The following is a 22,387-nucleotide window of genomic DNA, read 5'->3' as shown; positions in this document are numbered from 1 at the left end:
CATTCACTGTGATATTGTAAGTTTTGGCTAGTTTTGACATACAGTTTTCAGTTTTTCTGGTTTTGTCACTCCCAGTCTGCCTTCATCTTTATCCCTTATATTTTTCTTGATATGCAGTTGGTTATTGATTCATTCATGTGGCAAGAACCTGTTGAAGAGAATTGTGTAGAAAAGTATATGACAAATACAATATACATCTTTTTATTACATATTATTACAGTTTGAATGTTTTGGAATGAACACGATCTGTAATGTTTGGGAGGATGCATGACTTTCATGTATTTCACCTATTTTCTCCCATGACTTTCTGAATGTGTAGAATCAGATCAGTTATAAGGTGAAAACCTCTTAGAGAGAACTTTGTACAAAAACTATGTAAGAAATACAATTTGCCCTATCATTTTATCACCAGAATGTTGCAGTTTGTGAACTAGGAGGGATGCACATCATCTAAGCTGACTTGGTTAAAAAGAATGAGAAAAATGTAGAAAGGTCATTTTGAATGTGAATTTGAGACTTTTGACTTTGGGACATTTGAATTTGGAAGTTTTGCCAGTTATGCACTAGTCCCTTTTATTAGAATCAGCTAGGACCCAGTCTGGTCATGAGTTTTCTAGTAAATTATTTGATTATTTTGAATTTTAGTGTGTAATAAACAAGAAAAACAAGCTTTCTTAGATTGTGTTTTGGCACTTAATGATAATTCTCAATACAAGGAAGATTTGGCTTTCAGTTGTGGCACAGACCTGACAGGTAAGGAGAAGAGATCATACTCTTGATGATCAATTACAAAGCATATGCTGTATCTAAAGATTAGGTACAGATCATTTAGCCTAATCATAGGAATGCCTCTTGCACATTCCTAACATCCAAGTTTAAGTAAGTTTCTATCCTTCACTTAGTATCCAGGCTTGGAAGTACAGTGAGACCTTCTGGTTTGTTCATAGCCCTTCAGTTTGAGTGTTACCTTACAAGAAGGAATGAGGCAGACGAAAGCCTTGGATCCTGGACTCCTCAGTTCCGGCAAGATCCTTATATGGCTTAGAATTCGCTGGAACACCAAGACTGGCATTTTTTTGTCTTCCTGAAGACATCTCACAGTTAAAATGTTATTGATTGCCTTGCATTCCCAAACCTGGATATCCCAACTTAGAGTAACATCTCATGAAGATCATTTTGTAGTCTTATGCATGACTTGGCAAGGCTGCAGGCTAAAGGATTACTAATTTGGTTTTAGGCTGACCCTTTGAATCAGGATGGTTTTCCCATTCTTAACATTATTTAGTGGGGATTTTGGAAGGGGTTCTGTCTTTTCCTCATTAAGGAAATGTTGGGACCATACTTTTTTCAACTCCAATAGCTTCCTTTGCTGGGGTTTAGAATTTTATTCTAAAATTTTTAAACATGCTGTGATGGTCCAATAACTAATTCATGCACAAGACACTTGCAATCCTTGCTTTTCTTAAAGCTAGTGGTAAGAGTCTCTGCCTGACTGTGTTCAGAGGCTCTTTTCTCTGAGCTTCTTCTACAGGGAGTATGCTTTTGTCATAGCAGATGACCTATGCAGATTAGTCGTTTTCATGGAAGTCATTATTAAAAGTAACTCTTTAGGTGGTTGTTCTCTTTCATAGTCTGACACTTGAATTGGGTTTCTTGGCAACCCGAACAAGTGTGTTACTTCTGATTTATTTCCTTCCCCTGATTTGAAAGTTTCTCTTTTCCCACTTGTTCGTCTTTTCCCATGTTAGCAAGGTATTGTCAGTAACAGGTACAGAAACTTTTTTTATTCTCTTACATCCAGTTTCCCTGGGGATAGGGGAGAAAGAATACTTCCCACGTATTCCCTGCGTGTCGTAGAAGGCGACTAAAAGGGAAGGGAGCGGGGGGCTGGAAATCCTCCCCTCTCGTTTTTTTTTTCTTTTAATTTTCCAAAAGAAGGAACAGAGAAGAGGTCCAGGTGAGGATATTCCCTCAAAGGCCCAGTCCTCTGTTCTTAACGCTACCTCGCTATCGCGGGAAATAGCGAATAGTATGAAAAAAAAAAAAAAAAATCCAGTTTCTAGCTGTCATGTATAATGCACTGAAACCACAGCTTTGGAAGTAAGGATTTAGTACAGATCCCCTATCCACATCTGGAAGTTTTTGCAACTAAATCTTCTTTTCACCAAATTTTTCTGGTGGAAAAGGGAGTTCTCAAATAATTAGTTTCCCTTAAGTTTAGTGACACAGGTAGGCCATAGTGGAAGAACACACTTATACCAGAGGTGCCTTCATTTGTACCATACATCCTGGGTTATTCTCTCTCTCTCTCTCTCTCTCTCTCTCTCTCTCTCTCTCTCTCTCTCTCTCTCTCTCTCTCTCTCTCTCTCTCTCTCTCCTCTCTCTCTCTCTCTCTCTCTCTCTCTCTCTCTCTCTCTCTCTCTCTCTCTCTCATTTTTGAAGGCCTTCTATTTCTGCCTTGTATGTATAATTTACTTTTTCAAACTTCAGTGCCTGATGGAGCATGATAACATTTGATCTTTTACATAATGATATTACTTCTACTAAGTACATGGAGATTGGCCAGAAATACCTTTCTCTTTTTCTTGAAAACTTTTTTTTCATACTGGACTTCTGTTTTCTTATAGATCTGTAGCCTTTGTCACCACATAATGATAGTTGCTCTATTGCCTTTGAAAGTGCCTTTCAAGAACTTCTTTGATTTTTACTGATTTTCTTTTTTTGAAACAGATCAGGTTGGAGTTTTTCAGTCTAAGACTTTTTACAGAATATTTTTTCAGACAGTTACCACTTGACATCTTGCATAAACTCTCTTTTAGCTTTGGACTGAGGGAGAAAAGTTAGTGAATTTCACTGTCTTTTTTGGCTTTAGATTAACGTAACCCTAGTTTTGTTTAGATATGAAATAAAGTATAGCATAAACTTGGGAATTTCACCTTCATTAGAATCAATTTCCAATTGCGTTTCAGTTTACCAACTAAGGCTTTTTTTCTTTGAAGTTTGATTATTTCAGGGATTTTCTCTTACCCTCCTCCTTCAATAGGGTATACTGTCATGCTGGGAGAATAAACCACAGAGGATAGAAATGAGGTTTTGAAATTGAAAATTTTTTTTCTGTGAGGCATTTACAGCAAGCAGTTTTTCCTGGTTTTGTCATCCTGCCCTTTTCTCCCCATCCTTTTATTTTGAAAAACCTTTTACTTCTGTGACCAGTTAGGGCTAGTGCCCTTAGTCTGTGAATAATGTGAGCACCAAGTGGTTGGTGAGAGAAAAGTCAGCGACATCAGTCTTGGTGGTTGGACAAGGGCAGATTGGGAAAATAAGTAGTGTCTGCAAATACCATTGATATGTTTGTAAAGGGGAATCATAGGCTACTGCCTCCTCACTAAGAATGAGAGTGACAGGCTCTTAGACAGCTCATTTACATATTTATATCATGCTTGCAGAGCACCACCTTGGAAAGAACAGGTTTTTCAAATTTCAAAACTCGCATTTTCACTGCAGCACAGTACTTTGATTTTATATTTATGTTTCTGCATTGGTTTATGTTCTGTTGTTTTACAGTACTTTATATTCTTGTGTTTTTTCAGTTAATACATATCTTTACAAACTTTTATGCTATTGCACCTGTAACTAACATGAATATGGGAAAGGAACTGACTTTGTATACCCCAAAGAATATTGTACTGTGTTTGCTTTCTTATAGAACCTTCTTATGAAAGAGAGCTAGCAATTTCCGTCTGGGATATATATATTATTTTATATGGTATGCAGTGTTGTGATTGATTATTCTTTAAATTCTCCTAAATGAACCCGGTTTACTGAGATGAATCTAGCCTTTTTGTTTCCACTCAAGAGATCCAGATGAGGAGGCTTTAGATAATCAGATCTTGAGCATCAGTAGATGCTATGATGATAAAGAATTTTGTTTAGATTGTAAACATTACTAATATCTAAACACTGCTGGGCTTGATAACTGTTTCTCTTGATCTTATTTATGGTTTTCATCCTTTGGATGACTTTTGATAACATTTCTGCTTTCAGTTCTTCAGCATTTAAGGATTGGGTATTTTTGAAATTATTCAAGAAATCACCCTCTTGCTCATGGAAATTGGATAAACTTTTGAAGTTAAGACTAGAGTGCTTTTAACTAGCTACATATGGCTAAAGCTTTCTGCTCATAAGCTTTTTCAGTATGCTTATTGGGATTTGGTGTCTGTAAATATGTTTGCTCCTATACACTTAATGAGATTTGTAGATTTTATAAGACTGTTAACAGGTGTAATGCAAAGAATTACAAAATATGGGTAGCCTTTTCTCCGAAGTGTTTTATTATTCCAATGATATTGAACACTAAAATACAGATGAAAGTATTAAATGAATGTTTGGATAATATATTATCCCTAGGGATGGAGAGAAAGAATACTTCCCAGGTATTCCCTGCATGTCGTAGAAGGCGACTAAAAGGGGAGGGAACGGGGGCTGGAAATCCTCCCATCCTTTTTTTTTTTTTTGAGGAACAGGGAAGGGGGCCAAGTGGGGATATTCCCTCTTAAGACTCACTCCTCTGTTCCTAATGCAGGAAGTGGCGAATATGTATGAAAAAAATATAAATATCTCGATTAATATGGGTAAAACTGAAAGTTGATGGAGAGGGATGGGTGATTATTGGTGCATATGCACCTGGGCATGAGAAGAAAGATCATGAGAGGCAAGTGTTTTGGGAGCAGCTGAATGAGTGTGTTAGTGGTTTTGATGCACGCGACCAGGTTATAGTGATGGGTGATATGAATGCAAAGGTGAGTAATGTGGCAGTTGAGGGAATAATTGGTATACATGGGGTGTTCAGTGTTGTAAATGGAAATGGTGAAGAGCTTGTAGATTTATGTGCTGAAAAAGGACTGGTGATTGGGAATACCTGGTTTAAAAAGCGAGTATACATAAGTATACGAATGTAAGTAGGAGAGATGGTCAGAGAGCGTTATTGGATTACGTGTTAATTGACAGGTGCGCGAAAGAGAGACTTTTGGATGTTAATGTGCTGAGAGGTGCAACTGGAGGGATGTCTGATCATTATCTTGTGGAGGCTAAGGTGAAGATTTGTATGGGTTTTCAGAAAAGAAGAGTGAATGTTGGGGTGAAGAGGGTGGTGAGAGTAAGTGAGCTTGGGAAGGAGACTTGTGTGAGGAAGTACCAGGAGAGACTGAGTACAGAATGGAAAAAGGTGAGAACAATGGAAGTAAGGGGAGTGGGGGAGGAATGGGATGTATTTAGGGAATCAGTGATGGATTGCGCAAAAGATGCTTGTGGCATGAGAAGCGTTGGAGGTGGGTTGATTAGAAAGGGTAGTGAGTGTTGGAATGAAGAAGCAAGATTATTAATGAAAGAGAAGAGAGAGGCATTTGGACGATTTTTGCAGGGAAAAAATGCAATTGAGTGGGAGATGTATAAAAGAAAGAGACAGGAAGTCAAGAGAAAGGTGCAAGAGGTGAAAAAGAGGGCACATTGAGAGTTGGGGTGAGAGAGTATTATTAAATTTTAGGGAGAATTAAAAGATGTTCTGGAAGGAGGTAAATAAAGTGCGTAAGACAAGGGAGCAAGTGGGAACTTCAGTGAAGGGCGCTAATGGGGAGGTGATAACAAGTAGTGGTGATGTGAGGAGATGGAGTGAGTGTTTTGAAGGTTTGTTGAATGTGTTTGATGATAGAGTGGCAGATATAGGGTGTTTTGGTCGAGGTGGTGTGCAAAGTGAGAGGGTTAGGGAAAATGATTTGGTAAACAGAGAAGACGTAGTAAAAGGTTTGCGGAAGATGAAAGCCAGCAAGGCAGCAGGTTTGGATGGTATTGCAGTGGAATCTATTAAAAAAGGGGGTGACTGTATTGTTGACTGGTTGATAAGGTTATTTAATGTATGTATGACTCATGGTGAGGTGCCTGAGGATTGGCGGAATGCGTGCATAGTGCCATTGTACAAAGGCAAAGGGGATAAGAGTGAGTGCTCAAATTACAGAGGTATAAGTTTGTTGAGTATTCCTGGTAAATTATATGGGAGGGTATTGATTGAGAGGGTGAAGGCATGTACAGAGCATCAGATTGAGGAAGAGCAGTGTGGTTTCAGAAGTGGTAGAGGATGTGTGGATCAGGTGTTTGCTTTGAAGAATGTATGTGAGAAATACTTAGAAAAGCAAATGGATTTGTATGTATCATTTATGGATCTGGAGAAGGCGTATGATAGAGTTGATAGAGATGCTCTGTGGAAGGTATTAAGAATATATGGTGTGGGAGGCAAGTTGTTAGAAGCAGTGAAAAGTTTTTATTGAGGATGTAAGGCATGTGTACGTGTAGGAAGAGAGGAAAGTGATTGGTTCTCAGTGAATGTAGGTTTGCGGCAGGGGTGTGTGATGTCTCCATGGTTGTTTAATTTGTTTATGGATGGGGTTGTTAGGGAGGTGAATGCAAGAGTTTTGGAAAGAGGGGCAAGTATGAAGTCTGTTGTGGATGAGAGAGCTTGGGAAGTGAGTCAGTTGTTGTTCGCTGATGACATAGCGCTGGTGGCTGATTCATGTGAGAAACTGCAGAAGCTGGTGACTGAGTTTGGTAAAGTGTGTGAAAGAAGAAAGTTAAGAGTAAATGTGAATAAGAGCAAGGTTATTAGGTACAGTAGGGTTGAGGGTCAAGTCAATTGGGAGGTAAGTTTGAACGGAGAAAAACTGGAGGAAGTAAAGTGTTTTAGATATCTTGGAGTGGATCTGGCAGCGGATGGAACCATGGAAGCGGAAGTGAATCATAAGGTGGGGGAGGGGGCGAAAATCCTAGGAGCCTTGAAGAATGTTTGGAAGTCGAGAACATTACCTCGGAAAGCAAAAATGGGTATGTTTGAAAGAATAGTGGTTCCAACAATGTTGTATGGTTGCGAGGCATGGGCTATGGATAGAGTTGTGTGCAGGAGGGTGATGTGCTGGAAATGAGATGTTTGAGGACAATGTGTGGTGTGAGGTGGTTTGATCGAGTAAGTAACGTAAGGGTAAGAGAGATGTGTGGAAATAAAAAGAGCGTGGTTGAGAGAGCAGAAGAGGGTGTTTTGAAATGGTTTGGGCACATGGAGAGAATGAGTGAGGAAAGATTGACCAAGAGGATATATGTGTCGGAGGTGGAGGGAACGAGGAGAAGAGGGAGACCAAATTGGAGGTGGAAAGATGGAGTGAAAAAGATTTTGTGTGATCGGGGCCTGAACATGCAGGAGGGTGAAAGGAGGGCAAGGAATAGAGTGAATTGGATCGATGTGGTATACCAGGGTTGACGTGCTGTCAGTGGATTGAATCAGGGCATGTGAAGTGTCTGGGGTAAACCATGGAAAGCTGTGTAGGTATGTATATTTGCGTGTGTGGACGTATGTATATACATGTGTATGGGGGTGGGTTGGGCCATTTCTTTCGTCTGTTTCCTTGCGCTACCTCGCAAACACGGGAGACAGCGACAAACAAAAAATATATATATTTTTTTTTTTTTTATATATATATATATATATCATTCACCATTTCCCGCATTAGCAAGGTAGCGCCAAGAACAGAGGACTGGGCCTTTGAGGGAACATCCTCACCCGGCCCCCCTCTCTGTTCCTTCCCTTGGAAAATTAAAAAAAAAAATATATATATATATATATATATATATATATATATATATATATTTTTTTTTTTTCATACTATTCACCATTTCCCGCACCAGCAAGGTAGCGCCAAGAACAGAGGACTGGGCCTCAGAGGGAACATCCTCACCTGGCCCCCCTCTCTGTTCCTTCTTTTGGAAAATTGAAAAAAAAAAAAAAAATGAGAGGGGAGGATTTCCAGCCCCCTGCTCCCTTCCCTTTTAGTTGCCTTCTATGACACGCAGGGAATACATGGGAAGTATTCTTTCTCCCCTATCCCCAGGGATATTTATTTTTTTTTTTTCATTATACTTTGTCGCTGTCTCCCGCGTTTGCGAGGTAGCGCAAGGAAACAGACGAAAGAAATGGCCCAACCCCCCCCATACACATGTATATACATACATCCACACAGGCAAATATACATACCTACACAGCTTTCCATGGTTTACCCCAGACGCTTCACATGCCCTGCTTCAATCCACTGACAGCACGTCAACCCCGGTATACCACATCGCTCCAATTCACTCTATTCCTTGCCCTCCTTTCACCCTCCTGCATGCTCAGGCCTCGATCACACAAAATCTTTTTCACTCCATCTTTCCACCTCCAATTTGGTCTCCCTCTTCTCCTTGTTCCCTCCACCTCCGACACATATATCCTCTTGGTCAATCTTTCCTCACTCATCCTCTCCATGTGCCCAAACCACTTCAAAACACCCTCTTCTGCTCTCTCAACCACGCTCTTTTTATTTCCACACATCTCTCTTACCCTTACGTTACTTACTCGATCAAACCACCTCACACCACACATTGTCCTCAAACATCTCATTTCTAGCACATCCATCCTCCTGCGCACAACTCTATCCATAGCCCACGCCTCGCAACCATACAACATTGTTGGAACCACTATTCCTTCAAACATACCCATTTTTGCTTTCCGAGATAATGTTCTCGACTTCCACACATTCTTCAAGGCCCCCAGAATTTTCGCCCCCTCCCCCACCCTATGATCCACTTCCGCTTCCATGGTTCCATCCGCTGCCAGATCCACTCCCAGATATCTAAAACACTTCACTTCCTCCAGTTTTTCTCCATTCAAACTCACCTCCCAATTGACTTGACCCTCAACCCTACTGTACCTAATAACCTTGCTCTTATTCACATTTACTCTTAACTTTCTTCTTCCACACACTTTTCCAAACTCAGTCACCAGCTTCTGCAGTTTCTCACATGAATCAGCCACCAGCGCTGTATCATCAGCGAACAACAACTGACTCACTTCCCAAGCTCTCTCATCCCCAACAGACTTCATACTTGCCCCTCTTTCCAAAACTCTTGCATTTACCTCCCTAACAACGCCATCCATAAACAAATTAAACAACCATGGAGACATCACACACCCCTGCTGCAAACCTACATTCACTGAGAACCAATCACTTTCCTCTCTTCCTACACGTACACATGCCTTACATCCTCGATAAAAACTTTTCACTGCTTCTAACAACTTTCCTCCCACACCATATATTCTTAATACCTTCCACAGAGCATCTCTATCAACTCTATCATATGCCTTCTCCAGATCCATAATTATATATATATATATATATATATATATATATATATATATATATATATATATATATATATATATATTTTTCATACTATTCGCCATTTCCCATGTGTATGTATATTATCATATGTGTGTACCGATACACAATGGAAAATATATATCCTCTTGTTTTAGAGGACTTTTTTTAGTGACGTTTTGTTGCATTCTTAGTTACTTTTTAGTGACTTTTCAGATGGAGTATCACTTTCAATAAATTGTAAAGTGTGTAAGGCAAGAACTTGAAATACGGAAATATATAGGTATATATAAGAACCAAGACGTGAGGGAGAAATTTGAAGAGTAACTTAGGTTTTGTTTGGTGAAACTGAGTGATTTTTGATTTGATGTTTGAGTTTGAACTTTGAAAAAAAAAAAGAATAAAAAAAGTTTTTTTCTCATTATTTGATCTTTGCTTTAGTGTACTCTTTAGTGGAATTTTTATATACTTATATTAAATCCTTGAAAAGTTGAATAGTGATTCCTCTGTTTGAATTTTCAGAGCAGTTTAGATGTAAAACTTGTGCAGTATGAAAACAAAATTACTCGAAATAAAAAAGAAAGTATAGTAGTAAAGATGAATAATTATATGGTTTTGGGGTTGGTAGGCCAGAGTCTCTGAACACAACTCTCAACACAACCATTGACTCAGCAATGATTGAGTCTCAAATTGAGCCTCAGATCATCCAGACCAAGTTGGCTCCTCAGTTGTCTGCACAAAAGAATCAAGAATCCCTTCAGCCTATCCCACTGAAGCAAATTCCTGTGCAGAACAAGCAAGACCAGGCCTCCCAAGGCCAGGTCACATCTGTAACTGAGAAGGCTGCAGAGATTCTCAATGGGTGGGAAGGGTATGTCCTTAGCATTGTGTGTGTCTCCAGAAGAGATTTACTTGGTGAAGTAGAGAGTATTGTTTTTATTTGCCTCTGAAAGTGGTTTCATTTACATGTGTTTATCAAAATTCAGTTTCTTTTTACAACCCACTAATGCATCTTTACTGCAGTGATCTTTACTAACCTCTTTAGAATTTAAAGGATTGGTATTTAATAGATAAAATTATTAATTTGATATCAGTTTTCCTATAAAAGATGGCTACTTATGGAATAGGTTTTTCAATAATGTCTGAAGCTGAGTATTACAACAAAGAAGCGCGTTTTATGAAGATACATAGAGTCTGGATATGAACACATACACACTCACAAATACACCCCAAAACAAGGTCATGAAAAACCTACACAAAAACCATCCAGAAAAAAACTGCCCACTCGCCCTTCACTCCCCAAGACAAGGTCATGAAAAACCTACACAAAAACCATCCAGAAACAACTGCCCACTCACCCTTCACTCCCACAGATACAAATAATGCAATAAAAGCCTTAATTATTCTCCTGCTACAAGCCCAGACAACATATCGATCTTATAAAACACTATGGCCCATTTACAGTCCGACCACTTGCATATATCTTCAACTACTCCTGGCTACACAACAAGTACCTAATATCTGGAAACTTGTCAACGTGATACCAGTTGTAAAACCCTCCAAACCACCCAACTCCCCCTTTTTTTATGCGGGATGTATTACTTCTGTCCCCAGTATTCAAACCCTGGAAAATGATCCACAGCAGAATCAAACAAAACATCCCACTTTCACCCTAACAGAATGGCTTCAAACCCAAACATACTATCACCACACTACACTCTGAGCTCCCACAACATATCCTAGATAGATTCAGCCAGCCACAAGCCCCCTCTTACACTGTACTAGTGGCAATAGATATCAACAATGTTAATAGCAATAGACATCCTCACACAAAAGATACTTAACATTATCCTGCATGACAGTATTTAAGAGTGGTGAGCCAACATCACAGCCAGCAGCCATGCCTTAGTCTCTCACAGTGGCCAATGGCTTCACTTCTAAAGCACTGAAATTCCACAGTGGAGTTCCCTAAGGAGCATTTCTTTCTCCAACTGTCTTCAATCTTTTCCATCACACCATCCCATTTCCTTGGACAAACCTCAACATTAAAGCCCTTTTGTATGCTGATGACCTCGCACTCACATCAGAACACTATGACACCACATTAACTACATTAGATATGCAGAATTGCATTACACAAGAAGGATAATGGTTCAGCCAGGACAGAATGTCTGCATCACTGCAGAAGTCTTCAGTTACTTTTTTAAGCCCAGACAGACAAGAATCCATCTTACACTTCCAGTCACCTGAATGGACAGTCTCTCCCACTGAGCAGAACATTAACTTCTTTAGGCATCACATGACATTCACTCCTCACTCAAATATCATCAACACAAAAGCAGCACATAAACTAATTGCCTTCAGAAGACTAACCGGCACCAGATTTAGGCAAGTAGAATCCCTCAACAGCCAATATAAACAATTCATTGACTCCCGTTTAAACTCTATCTACTTGCCTGATGTTCCACCTTCTCAAAAGCAAATATAAGAAAGTTGCAAGCCTCCAGAACAAAGCATTTAGAACAATCACAGGCTGCCTAGCAACCTTAGACACTCAGCATTACAATGAAACAAAGATCCTTGAATTACACACCCAGTTTTATGCAACAGCCACTAGAGCCCCTCAGAAGCAAAGTGCTTTATAACTAACCACCATCGCCCAAGTGAAAATGATAAGTTTTTCCTGGCGTCACACTTCAGTTACTTCTATATATATAAATATATATATATATATATATATATATATATATATCCCCCCCCCCACTCACAACAAATATAGCACTGACCAAATAAATACATAATGAAATAACACAACAAGCACTGAACAACCAACTTCATAACCCAGTTGTAAACTCCAGTCCATCAGACGTACACTCATCACAAAGCAGACTCCCCCAGACAAACATGAGTTGCACTCGTCTGCTTAAACTCTGGACATCATCCATCCTTACAATACTGCAAACACCATTTTAGCATATCCTAAGCCCTTATATGCCCATGATTCAACTACCATAAAGAAGACCCAGGGTGCTTACTCCTTAGATGTCCTGTGCATTGTACATATAGATGCACATAGGACTTCATAACATTTATGACTTTTGGGCAAACCAATGGACATGGCCAGCTGTTTGAGTGCTGCAAGAGCCTCTTAAGGAAGGAAAGTACTCCTGAGGTTGGAACTGAGGAGGGTGAATGTGTTGGATATGAAATGTTTGAGGACCGTATGTCATGTGAGTTGGTTTGATCATGTAAATAATGAAAGGGTAAGAGAGGTGTGTGGTAATAAAAAGAGTGTGGTTGAGAGAGCAGGAGAGGGTGTATTGAAATGGTTTGGTCACATGGAGAGAATGAGTGAGGAAAGATTGACAAAAAGGATATATGTGTCAGAGGTAGAGAGAACGAGGAGAAGCGGGAGACGAAATTGGAGGTGGAAGGATGGAGTGAAAAAGATTTTGAGCGATTGGGGCCTGAACATAGAGGAGGAGGGTGAAAGGCATGCAAGGAATAGTGTGAATTGGAGCGATTTGGTATACTTGGGTCAATGTGCTGTCAGTGGACTGAATCATGGCATGTGAAACGTCTGGGATAAACCATGGAAAGTTTTGTGGGGCCTGGATGTTTATATATTTATTTGTTTATTTATTTATTATATTTTGATGCTGTCTCCCACGTTAGCGAGGTAGCACAAGGAAACGGACACAAGAATGGCCCAACCCACCCGCATACACATGTTTATACTTAACGCTCATACATGCAAATATAGATACCTGTACATTTCAACGTATACATACATATGCATACACAGACATATACATATATATACATGTACATATTCCTACATGCTGCCTTCATCCTTTCCCGCCGCCACCCCACCACACATGAAATGGTCCCCCCCTCCCTTCCACGTGCGTGCAAAATAGCGCTAGGAAAAGACAACAAAGGCCACATCTGTTCACACTCAAGTTTCTAGCTGTCATGTGTAATGCACCAAAACTACATCTCCCTTTCCACATCCAGGCCCCACAAAATTTTCCATGGTTTACCCCAGATGCTTCACATTCCCTGGTTCGATCCATTGACGGCACGTCGACCCCAGTATACCACATCGTCCCAATTCACTCTATTCCTTGCATGACTTTCACCCTCCTGTATGTTCAGGCCCTGATCGCTCAAAATCTTTTTCACTCCATCCTTCCACCTCCAATTTGGTCTCCCACTTCTCCTCGTTCCCTCCACCTCTGACACATATATCCTCTTGGTCAATCTTTCCTCACTCATTCTCTCCATGTGACCAAATTATTTCAATACACCCTCTTCTGCTCTCTCAAACACACTCTTTTTATTGCCACACATCTCTCCTACCCTTTCACTACTTTCTCGATCAAACCACCTCACACCACATATTGTCCTCAAACATCTCATTTCCAACACATCCACCCTCCTCTGCACAACCCTACCTATAGCCCATGCCTCACAACCATATAACATTGTTGGAACCACTATTCCTTCAAACATACCCATTTTTGCTCTCTGAGATAATGTTCTCGCCTTCCACACATTCTTCAACGCTCCCTGAACCTTTGCCATCACCCCCACCCTGTGACTCACTTCTGCTTCCATTGTTCCATCCGCTGCCAAATCCACTCCCAGATATCTAAAACACTTCACTACCTCCAGTTTTTCTCCATTCAAACTTACCTCCCAATTGAAATGAATAACCTTGCTCTTATTCACATTTACTCTTAGCTTTCTTCTTTCTTTTACCAAACTCACTCACCAACTTCTGCAGTTTCTCACCTGAATCAGCCACCAGTGCTGTATCATCAGTGAACAACAACTGACTCACTTCCCAAGCCCTCTTGTCCACAACAGACTGCATACTTGGCCCTCTCTCCAAAACTCTTGCATTCACCTCCCTAACAACCCCATCCATAAACAAATTAAACCACCATGGAGACTTCATGCACCCCTGCCACTAACCAACATTCACTGAGAACCAATCTCTTTCCTCTCTTCCTACTCGTACACATGCCTTACATCCACGATAAAAACTTATCACTGCTTCTAGCAACTTACCACCCACACCATATACTCTTGATACCTTCCACAGAGCATCTCTATCAACTCTTATCATATGCCTTCTCCAGATCCATAAATACTACATACAAATCCATCTGTTTTTCTAAGTATTTTTCACACACACTCTTCAAAGCAAACACCTGATCCACACATCCTCTACCACTTCTGAAACTACACTGCTCTTCTCCAATCTGATGCTCTGTACATTCCTTTACCCTCTCAATCAGTACCCTCCTATATGATTTCCCAGGAATACTCAACAAACGTATACCTTTGTAATATGAACACTCACCTTTATCCCCTTTGCCTTTGTACAATGGCAACATGCAAGCATTCCACCAATCCTCTGGCACTCCGCTGCCTTGCCAGCTTTCATCTTCCGCAAAGCTTTCACTACCTCTTCTCTGTTTATCAAATCATACTTCCTGACCCTCTCACTTAGCACTCCACCTCGACCAAAACACCCTATATCTGCCACTCTATCATCAAACACATTCAACTAACCTTCAAGATACTCTCCATCTCCCTCTCACTTCACCACTACTTGTTGTTACCTCCCCATTTGCCCCCTTCACTGATGTTCCCATTTGTTCTCGTCTTACGCACTTTACCTCCTTCCAAAACATCTTTTTATTCTCCCTAAAATTTAATGATACTCTCTCACCGCAACTCTCATTTGCTCTCTGTTTCACCTCTTGCACCTTTCTCTTGACCTCTTGCCTCTTTCTTTTATACATATACCAGTCATTTGCACTATTTCCCTGCAAAAATCATCTAAATATATATACTCTCCCTGCTTGAGGTTATATAGTGAGTGAAAAGGTATGTTTGATGAGGCTGCACCATTGAATGTACTATCTCATCAAAGAATTTCTCTCCTACAAAGTCAACATTTTTATGCTACTGGATGTAGTGCATCCTTGAGCTGCAAGAGACTTTTAAAGGACCCACAGTAACACTAGGACTGTTTGATAGAAATTTGTTCTGGGTTACTATCAATAAATTTTTCTCCCCAGTAATCCCACTGCTACATATGAGCTCAAATGCTGAATATCAGTACTAATCTAAATACCATATTATTATCTCAGAAAGCAAAAACAGGTATGTTTGAAGGAATAGAGGTTCCCACAATGTTATATGGTACTGAGGCGTGGGCTATAGATAGAGTTGTGCGAAGGAGGGTGGATGTGCTGGAAATGAGATGTTTGAGGACAGTATGTGGTGTGAGGTGTTTTGATTGAGTAAGTAATGAAACTGTAGGAGAGATGTGTGGTTATAAAAAGAGTGTGGTTGAGAGAACAGAAGAGGATGTTTTGAAATGGTTTGGTCACATGGAGAGAATGAGTGAGGAAAGATTGACCAAGAGGATATATGTGTCAAGATTGACCAAGAGGATATGTGTCAGAAGTGGAGGGAACGAGGAGAAGTGGGAGACCAAATTGGAGGTGGAAAGATGGAGTGAAAAAGATTTTGAGTGATCAGGGCCTGAACATGCATGAGGGTGAAAGGCGTACAAGGAATAAAGTGAATTGGAACGATGTGGTATACTGGGGTCGATGTGCTGTCAGTAGATTGAACCAGGGCATGTGAAGTGTCTGGGGTGAACCATGGAAAGTTCTGTGGGGCCTGGATGTGGAAAGGGAGCTGTGGTTTCGGGGCATTATACATGAGAGCTAGAGACTAAGTGTGAACGAATGTGTCCTTTGCATTCTTTTCCTAGTGCTACCTCGTGCACATGCGTGGGAGGGGGTTGTCATTTCATGTGTGGCAGGGTGGCAACGGGAATGAATAAGGGCAGACAGTATGAATTATGTACATATGTATATATATGTATATGTCTGTGTGCGTATATATATGTATACGTTGAGATGTATAGGTATGTATATGTGCATGTGTGGACGTGTTTGTATATACATGTGTATGTGGGTGGGTTGGGCCATTCTTTTGTCTGTTTCCTTTCGCTACCTCGCTAACGCAGGAGACAGCAACAAAGCAAATAAAATTTTTTTTTTATATTTTGTCACTGTCTCTGCGTTAGCGAGGTAGTGCAAGGAAACTGATGAAAGAATGGCCCAACCTACCCACATACACATGTATATACATAAATGCCCTTACGCACACATATACATACCTATACATTACAACATATACATATATATACATACACAGCCATATACATATATACACATGTACATATTCATACATGCCTTCATCTATTCCCACTGCAACCCCGCCACACATGAAATGGCACTCCCCTCCCCTGCATGCATGCAAGGTAGTGCTAGGAAAAGACAACAAAGGCCACATTCATTCACACTCAGTCTCTAGCTGTCATGTATAATGCACCGAAACCATAGCTCCCTTTCCACATCCAGGCCCACAAAACCTTCCATACTTAACCCCAGATGCTTCACATGCCCTGGTTCAATCCATTAACAGCACATCGACCCCAATATATGACAGCGTTCCAATTTACTCCATTCCTTGCATGCCTTTCACCCTCCTGTATGTTCAGGCCCTGATCGCTCAAAATCTTTTTCACTCCATCCTTCCACCTCCAATTTTGTCTCCCACTTCTCCTTGTTCCCTTCACCCCTGACACATATATCCTCTTTGTCAATCTTTCCTCACTCATTTTCTCCATGTGACCAAACCATTTCAATACACCCTCTTCAGCTCACTCAAGCACACCCCTTTTTTTACCACACATCTCTCTTACCCTTTCACTACTTACTCGATCAAACCACCTCATGCCACATAGTATCCTCAAACATCTCATTTCCAACACATCCATCCTCCTTCTCACAACCCTATCTATAGCCCATGCCTCACAACCATATAACATTGTTGGAACCACTATTCCTTCAAACAATCCCATTTTTACTCGCCAAGATATCGTTCTCGCCTTTCACACATTCTTCAACGCTCCCAGAACCTTTGCCCCCTCCACCATTATTTTTATTGTTGTTATTATTATCATTATTATTGTTATTATTATTATTATTATTATTATTATTATTATTATTATTCATTTGTTTAACTATGTATTTACCAATATGGATGGAAGGGAGTCCTATGGCAGAAAGTGGTTTTATGTATAGGTAGATAGATAGATAATTATAATATATGATATATAGATTGTGGTATTGAGATTAAGCATTTAACCTGTCTTGTTAGTACTAGAGTATCATTTGTTTCAATTTCATGGAGGCATTTTGCAGCTAGGTGAACCGGTACTTTAAGCATAGTTCAAGAATCACTCACTTGTTATCATGGTCTGTCTTTCATTCCTTACCCAGTTTACCCTCGTGTGGAGTGAGATTTCAACTCAAGTGTTGTGTTGGATGTTTGCCAGAACATGTTCACAACCTTGCCATTAGTTTACTTTTCATACTTACTTTGGCTGTGCTTGCAAGTGGTTTAAGGATTTCACTCTTTGTGTACCCATCTTTCAATCAAATGTGAAGTTTGTCAGTCTCAATGTCCTTGTTCAGTCTTTAACTGATCAATTAGTTTAGATTTTGAAATACCCACATGTAAATTCAGCCAGTGTGTGGTGCAATAGTCTCATGAAATACTCATCAGACTGAGAAAAAATTTCATTTTATTGTATTTTTGTAGATTAACTGATTTGTACCTTTTAGGAATATATAAAAATGGATCCAGAGATACATTACTTGTTTCCTGCTTCTCATTTCCCATATTATCTCAAATGTTATTTGGAATTAGTATTCTTTATGAGCTGTTAGGTTTTCTTGGACTGGTTTTCATGAGACAGTGTTTTATTATTTTGATATTAATTGATTAGTTAATATAGTTGTAAGCACAGGAAATATTTCAATACTCACTTCAGCACTAACAATACACTGTCCTTGTATGTTCTGTCCTGTAGTAGCATGTACATTTTTTTTTATGAGCCAACACTGTAGATACACTAGTGAATCTAAAAAAATACCAAGGACCTGGTGGAAAAGGTTTGATCAATTTTTAAGCTTCTTTAGTAGCAATGATGATACAGCTGGCAATGTGTGTTAAATTTTATGACAATGTATTTATTCTCCATTGGTTGGTCCAGCTACAAGAGTTTTCAGAGTTTGGGAAGTGGCAATCGATCATCAGTGTACTCGTTTCTCACCAACGACTCTGAAACTCCGGAGAATGGTTGGCCATATTTTAGAAGGTAAAACAGGGCATTGGAAGAACTAAAATAACTAATGTCCTGTTGCTTCGATCTGTGGGACAAGCTGTTTTGCTGGGATATCTCTTGTCTGGGAAAGCTCTGTTGGGCAACTTGAAAACTCAATTATAGCTATATTCTGTATGGGCTTTTTTGACAACTAACAACCAGTGTTTCAAAACTTTTCACTCTTATCTTTTCTTATGTACATTATCACAAGCTTTGCTTAGGGATTTTGTTTGTTGTGTGAGCAAAATTATCATTAGTATTTTATAGCTTCTGAATCCCTCAGTTATAGAAATATTGATATCAGTTAATTGAATTATGAGGTTAAATATCATTAGTGATGTGGATAAAGATGGCCACTTGTGAAGCCAGGCTCTGAGATCACCCTTGAAAAAGCCACTGCCAGGTGCCAGAAATAGAATCTGTGAGACACGTAGAGAAAGTCCACGGCTGGCTCAGTCTTGGCTGTGTATTGTGACGGGCTTCACTACTCCTCTTCACTCTCCTCCCACAGTATAATGGCAGTCAAACAACGGTAGATCATATTATAGGGTAGCAGTGCAGCTGAGGAGCATTGATTGTTGCCTGGTTATGTGATTTGCTGTGTTACTTATAAGAGATTTATGATAATAGGTTGTAGAATTGTTAATGCTTATTATTCATGGTTACTCCTTTATCCTACCCTGTTTGCTGTTGATGCTAATTTCATGAGCACTATAACTTTTAGGTTTTTGCAAAATTCATAAAATTATTTGTGTTTCTTACCTATCAAGCTAAATGTACCCTTCTTTATCCAGCACTTGTTATATGTCATATAATGATTTTGGCTTAGTTTGGCAATGAATTCTTTGAAGCTTGATTTGTGTGTGCACTAGAGCTGTAAGAAGAAATGATGATTTGGTGGCTTAACAATTGGGATGCACTTATTTATACCAGCACTTAGGGTATGGTATAGTACCTGGGTGGATTGGGTCCTATGCCTGAGTGCTCGGGGCTGGTGTAATGTTCTGCTGTGTTAATTGTGAGCCTACTTGACCTGGCCTTGGGGGTTGCAGAGTGAGCCTGAACAGCCTGGCGTCCTGTCTATCATCTGGGACCAACACTTCGGGCATGTGGCGAGACAGGTTGGCACGCTCACATCACGCATCCTTGTCTCCAACATGCTCCTTTAAAAAAATATATGGCCCAATTTCAAATTTGTTGCTAAGACTAAAGCTTTGTTTGCCATTGTATCTTTGTGTGCACTGTAACTGAATGTTATATGAACTTGTTTGCATTATCAGAAGTATTATGATTACCAGGGATCTAGTGTACAACTGTATTCTAAATTGATTTGCTTTGCAACAAATTTTTTGTTGGAACATTATGAATCAGTGATAATCATTTGTTTTTCCTTTATATCCCTGCTTGCCTGCATTTTCCCAGTCTATTCCTGACAATTAGTGCATATAACAGGGGTCTTGCTGTTGGAGAAAAGTGAGAACCTTGTTATATGGGCTTTTGATTTCCTCTAGACAAGATTTGATACCTTGACTTTGTTATATACAGATTTTCACCAGTTTTGTGAAAACTTGAATAAACTATATATATAAATATGTGCATATATAGAAGGGACACCTGAGGGAGGAAGGTAAGGTGTATATAATGGACTGAGCCAGGGCATGTGAAATGTTCAGGGTAAACCATGGAGAGGTCTGTGGGGCCTGGATGTGGATAGGGAGGTGTGGTTTCAGTGCATTACACACAACAGCTAGAGACTGAGTGTGAATGAATGTGGCCTTTTTTTTTCTGTTTTCCTGGCGCTGCTTGGCTGAAGCAGGGGGTAATGATGTTGTTTCCTGTGGGGCGGGGTGACACTGGGAATGGATGAGGGCAAGCAAGTGTGACTATGTTTATATGTATATGTGTGTATGTTGATATGTATATGTGCATGTATGGGCATTTATGTATATATATATGTGTATGAGTGGATGAGCCTTTCTTTGACTGTTTCCCGGCACTAATTCGGTTATAAACTGTAACTCCTTTACCATGTGAATATCATTGAATCTTTTATTATTAAATGCACAAAGAATTGTAACATTAATATTAGTGAAGGTCTATACAAATGGATAGCTTTGTTATAAACAAAATTTGTAAATAATTCCCTTCTCTGTCCACATAATGAAAATTTTATGACAGGCATTATGCCAGACCTGAACACCACCATCCAGTATAGCATATTTACTAATGGCATCTTAGCTATGTCTCTTCCTTTTATATCAACTGACTGTTCTGTCTCATTCTTTTACCACCCCTGATGATGTGATCATTACACAAAAGTCCACTTTGGAACTTGTCGTATTTCATTTCTCTCTTGGTATCAGCATGTGTGTGTATGAGTGGATCAGTCTTCATTTGTTTCCTGGTGCTACGTCGCTGATGCAGGAAATTGCGATCAAGTATGATAGTAAGATGATGATAATGATATATATAAAGTGTTGCATGTGTTTTCTTATGCTGAGAGTGCAGGGCAGTTGAGTTGTAGTGTTTGATGCCTCCTTTATGGTAGTTGCATTGTGGGCATGTAGAGTCATGGCTTATTTTAAGATGGTGTTGGTAGTTTGGAAGACATTCATAGGGTAGATGGGAGACTGTGACTCATGTTTCAGTGGGTAGTATGGTTTCTAATGGGTGTATGTCAAGTGGGTTGTAGTTTATATCTGAGTTTGGAGGTCAATTGTTTAGTGCTTGTCAGGTTAGTTCACTGTGTATGTGTTTTGTCAGTATTCTAATTTTCAGGAGGGTGGGGGGATCTGTGATTAGAGGTTACTGAAGAGTTAGCTTTAAATGTGAGGCAGAGATAGACTTTTTATTTCTTTGTGTGGTTTAGTGATTAGTTATAAAGTGGTTTGGGTGTGATGGTTTCAGTGCTTTTGCATAGAATTGAGTGCTACTGATGCTAAGGTTGGACTGTGTTTGGAGGAGATTTGTTTCATTGTGAAGGTAATGTGTCTTTTTGGTTACCAGGCTGGTAGCAAATGCTCTGAATGGACTATATTTTGTATGGTTTGCACATTCGTTATATTTGCTTTTGAGGGGGTGGAAAACCAGACAGTTGAGGCAGAATGTAAAATGGAATGGATGAATTGTTTGTGTAGTATGTTTAGGGATTCTCTGCCTTGTCAAAATTTGGTGCTAGCTAGTGTTCTAAGGGCACTTCTTTTTGAGTTGAATGTTTTTTAAAAAGGGAGTGAATTTCTTGTGTGTGCGTCATATGGGATGCCTAGAATTTTTTTTTCCCCAGTAGGAATGACTGTCCATTCTTCATGCCTGAAGGGTGTGAGCTGGATTAATTTCTTTGTGGCATTAAAAGGGTGACTGAAGACTTCTGTGAAGATTTAGATGTTCTTGGTGAGCCATTGTTCCAATTGTGTAGTATATTGCTGCATGTTTGATGATGATGAGTAAAAAAATTTGTGGAGATGCAGACATTCCGTTATTGAAGAATCATCGTCGAATAGTGAAGTGTATTGCTGCATGTTTTATGATGCTGCTGTGGTCAAGGTTTTATGATGTAATTGTGAGGTTGTGTACATATGAAAGGACCTTGATGTTGATGCTTACCTGAGTTAATGGGAGGTCATGCAGGAAGAGAGTTAGAGAGAGAACTGCTCCTTGAGGAAGTCCATTGTAGATTTTAAGTGTTTTAGGTGTGAAGTCATAGAGTGACTCTGGCATGGCAGCCAGTTGTGAAAAATTAGCAGGGAAAGTGAAATTCTTTAGAGTACGAAGTTCTTAGATGAGACTTTACTCCCAGTGAAACAGTCTCACTAAAGATGAGTTTTTACTTGCTTTGTAACTTCCTGCAGGCAAAGTCCGGGGTAGCAATGTGGTTTCCTGTGGGGTAGGGTGG

The 22,387-nt window shown here is 39.8% G+C and overlaps 1 protein-coding gene across 39 annotated transcripts in view; it reads left to right on the top strand.

Annotated features, from left to right (window-relative positions):
• LOC139748583 (uncharacterized) overlaps positions 1-22,387 on the top strand; it is a 978,916-nt gene that overhangs the window by 472,389 nt on the left and 484,140 nt on the right. For 16 of the 39 annotated variants that reach the window (XM_071661651.1, XM_071661666.1, XM_071661658.1 and 13 more), the window contains 2 exons: positions 9,859-10,101; positions 18,385-18,489. The exons of 7 other annotated variants lie outside the window; for them this stretch is intronic. In XM_071661651.1, the coding sequence (XP_071517752.1) occupies positions 9,859-10,101; positions 18,385-18,489 (348 nt within the window). Of the gene's footprint in view, positions 1-9,858; positions 10,102-18,384; positions 18,490-19,547; positions 19,617-22,387 lie in introns of all 39 variants that reach the window. 16 more of the 39 variants (XM_071661646.1, XM_071661655.1, XM_071661664.1 and 13 more) reach the window with 4 other exon arrangements.

The sequence above is a fragment of the Panulirus ornatus genome, chromosome 5 (assembly GCF_036320965.1).
Source record: "Panulirus ornatus isolate Po-2019 chromosome 5, ASM3632096v1, whole genome shotgun sequence".
NCBI lineage: Eukaryota > Metazoa > Arthropoda > Malacostraca > Decapoda > Palinuridae > Panulirus > Panulirus ornatus.
The sequence above is the reverse complement of the archived record's forward strand: the minus strand, read 5'-3'. Positions and strand labels throughout refer to the sequence as shown.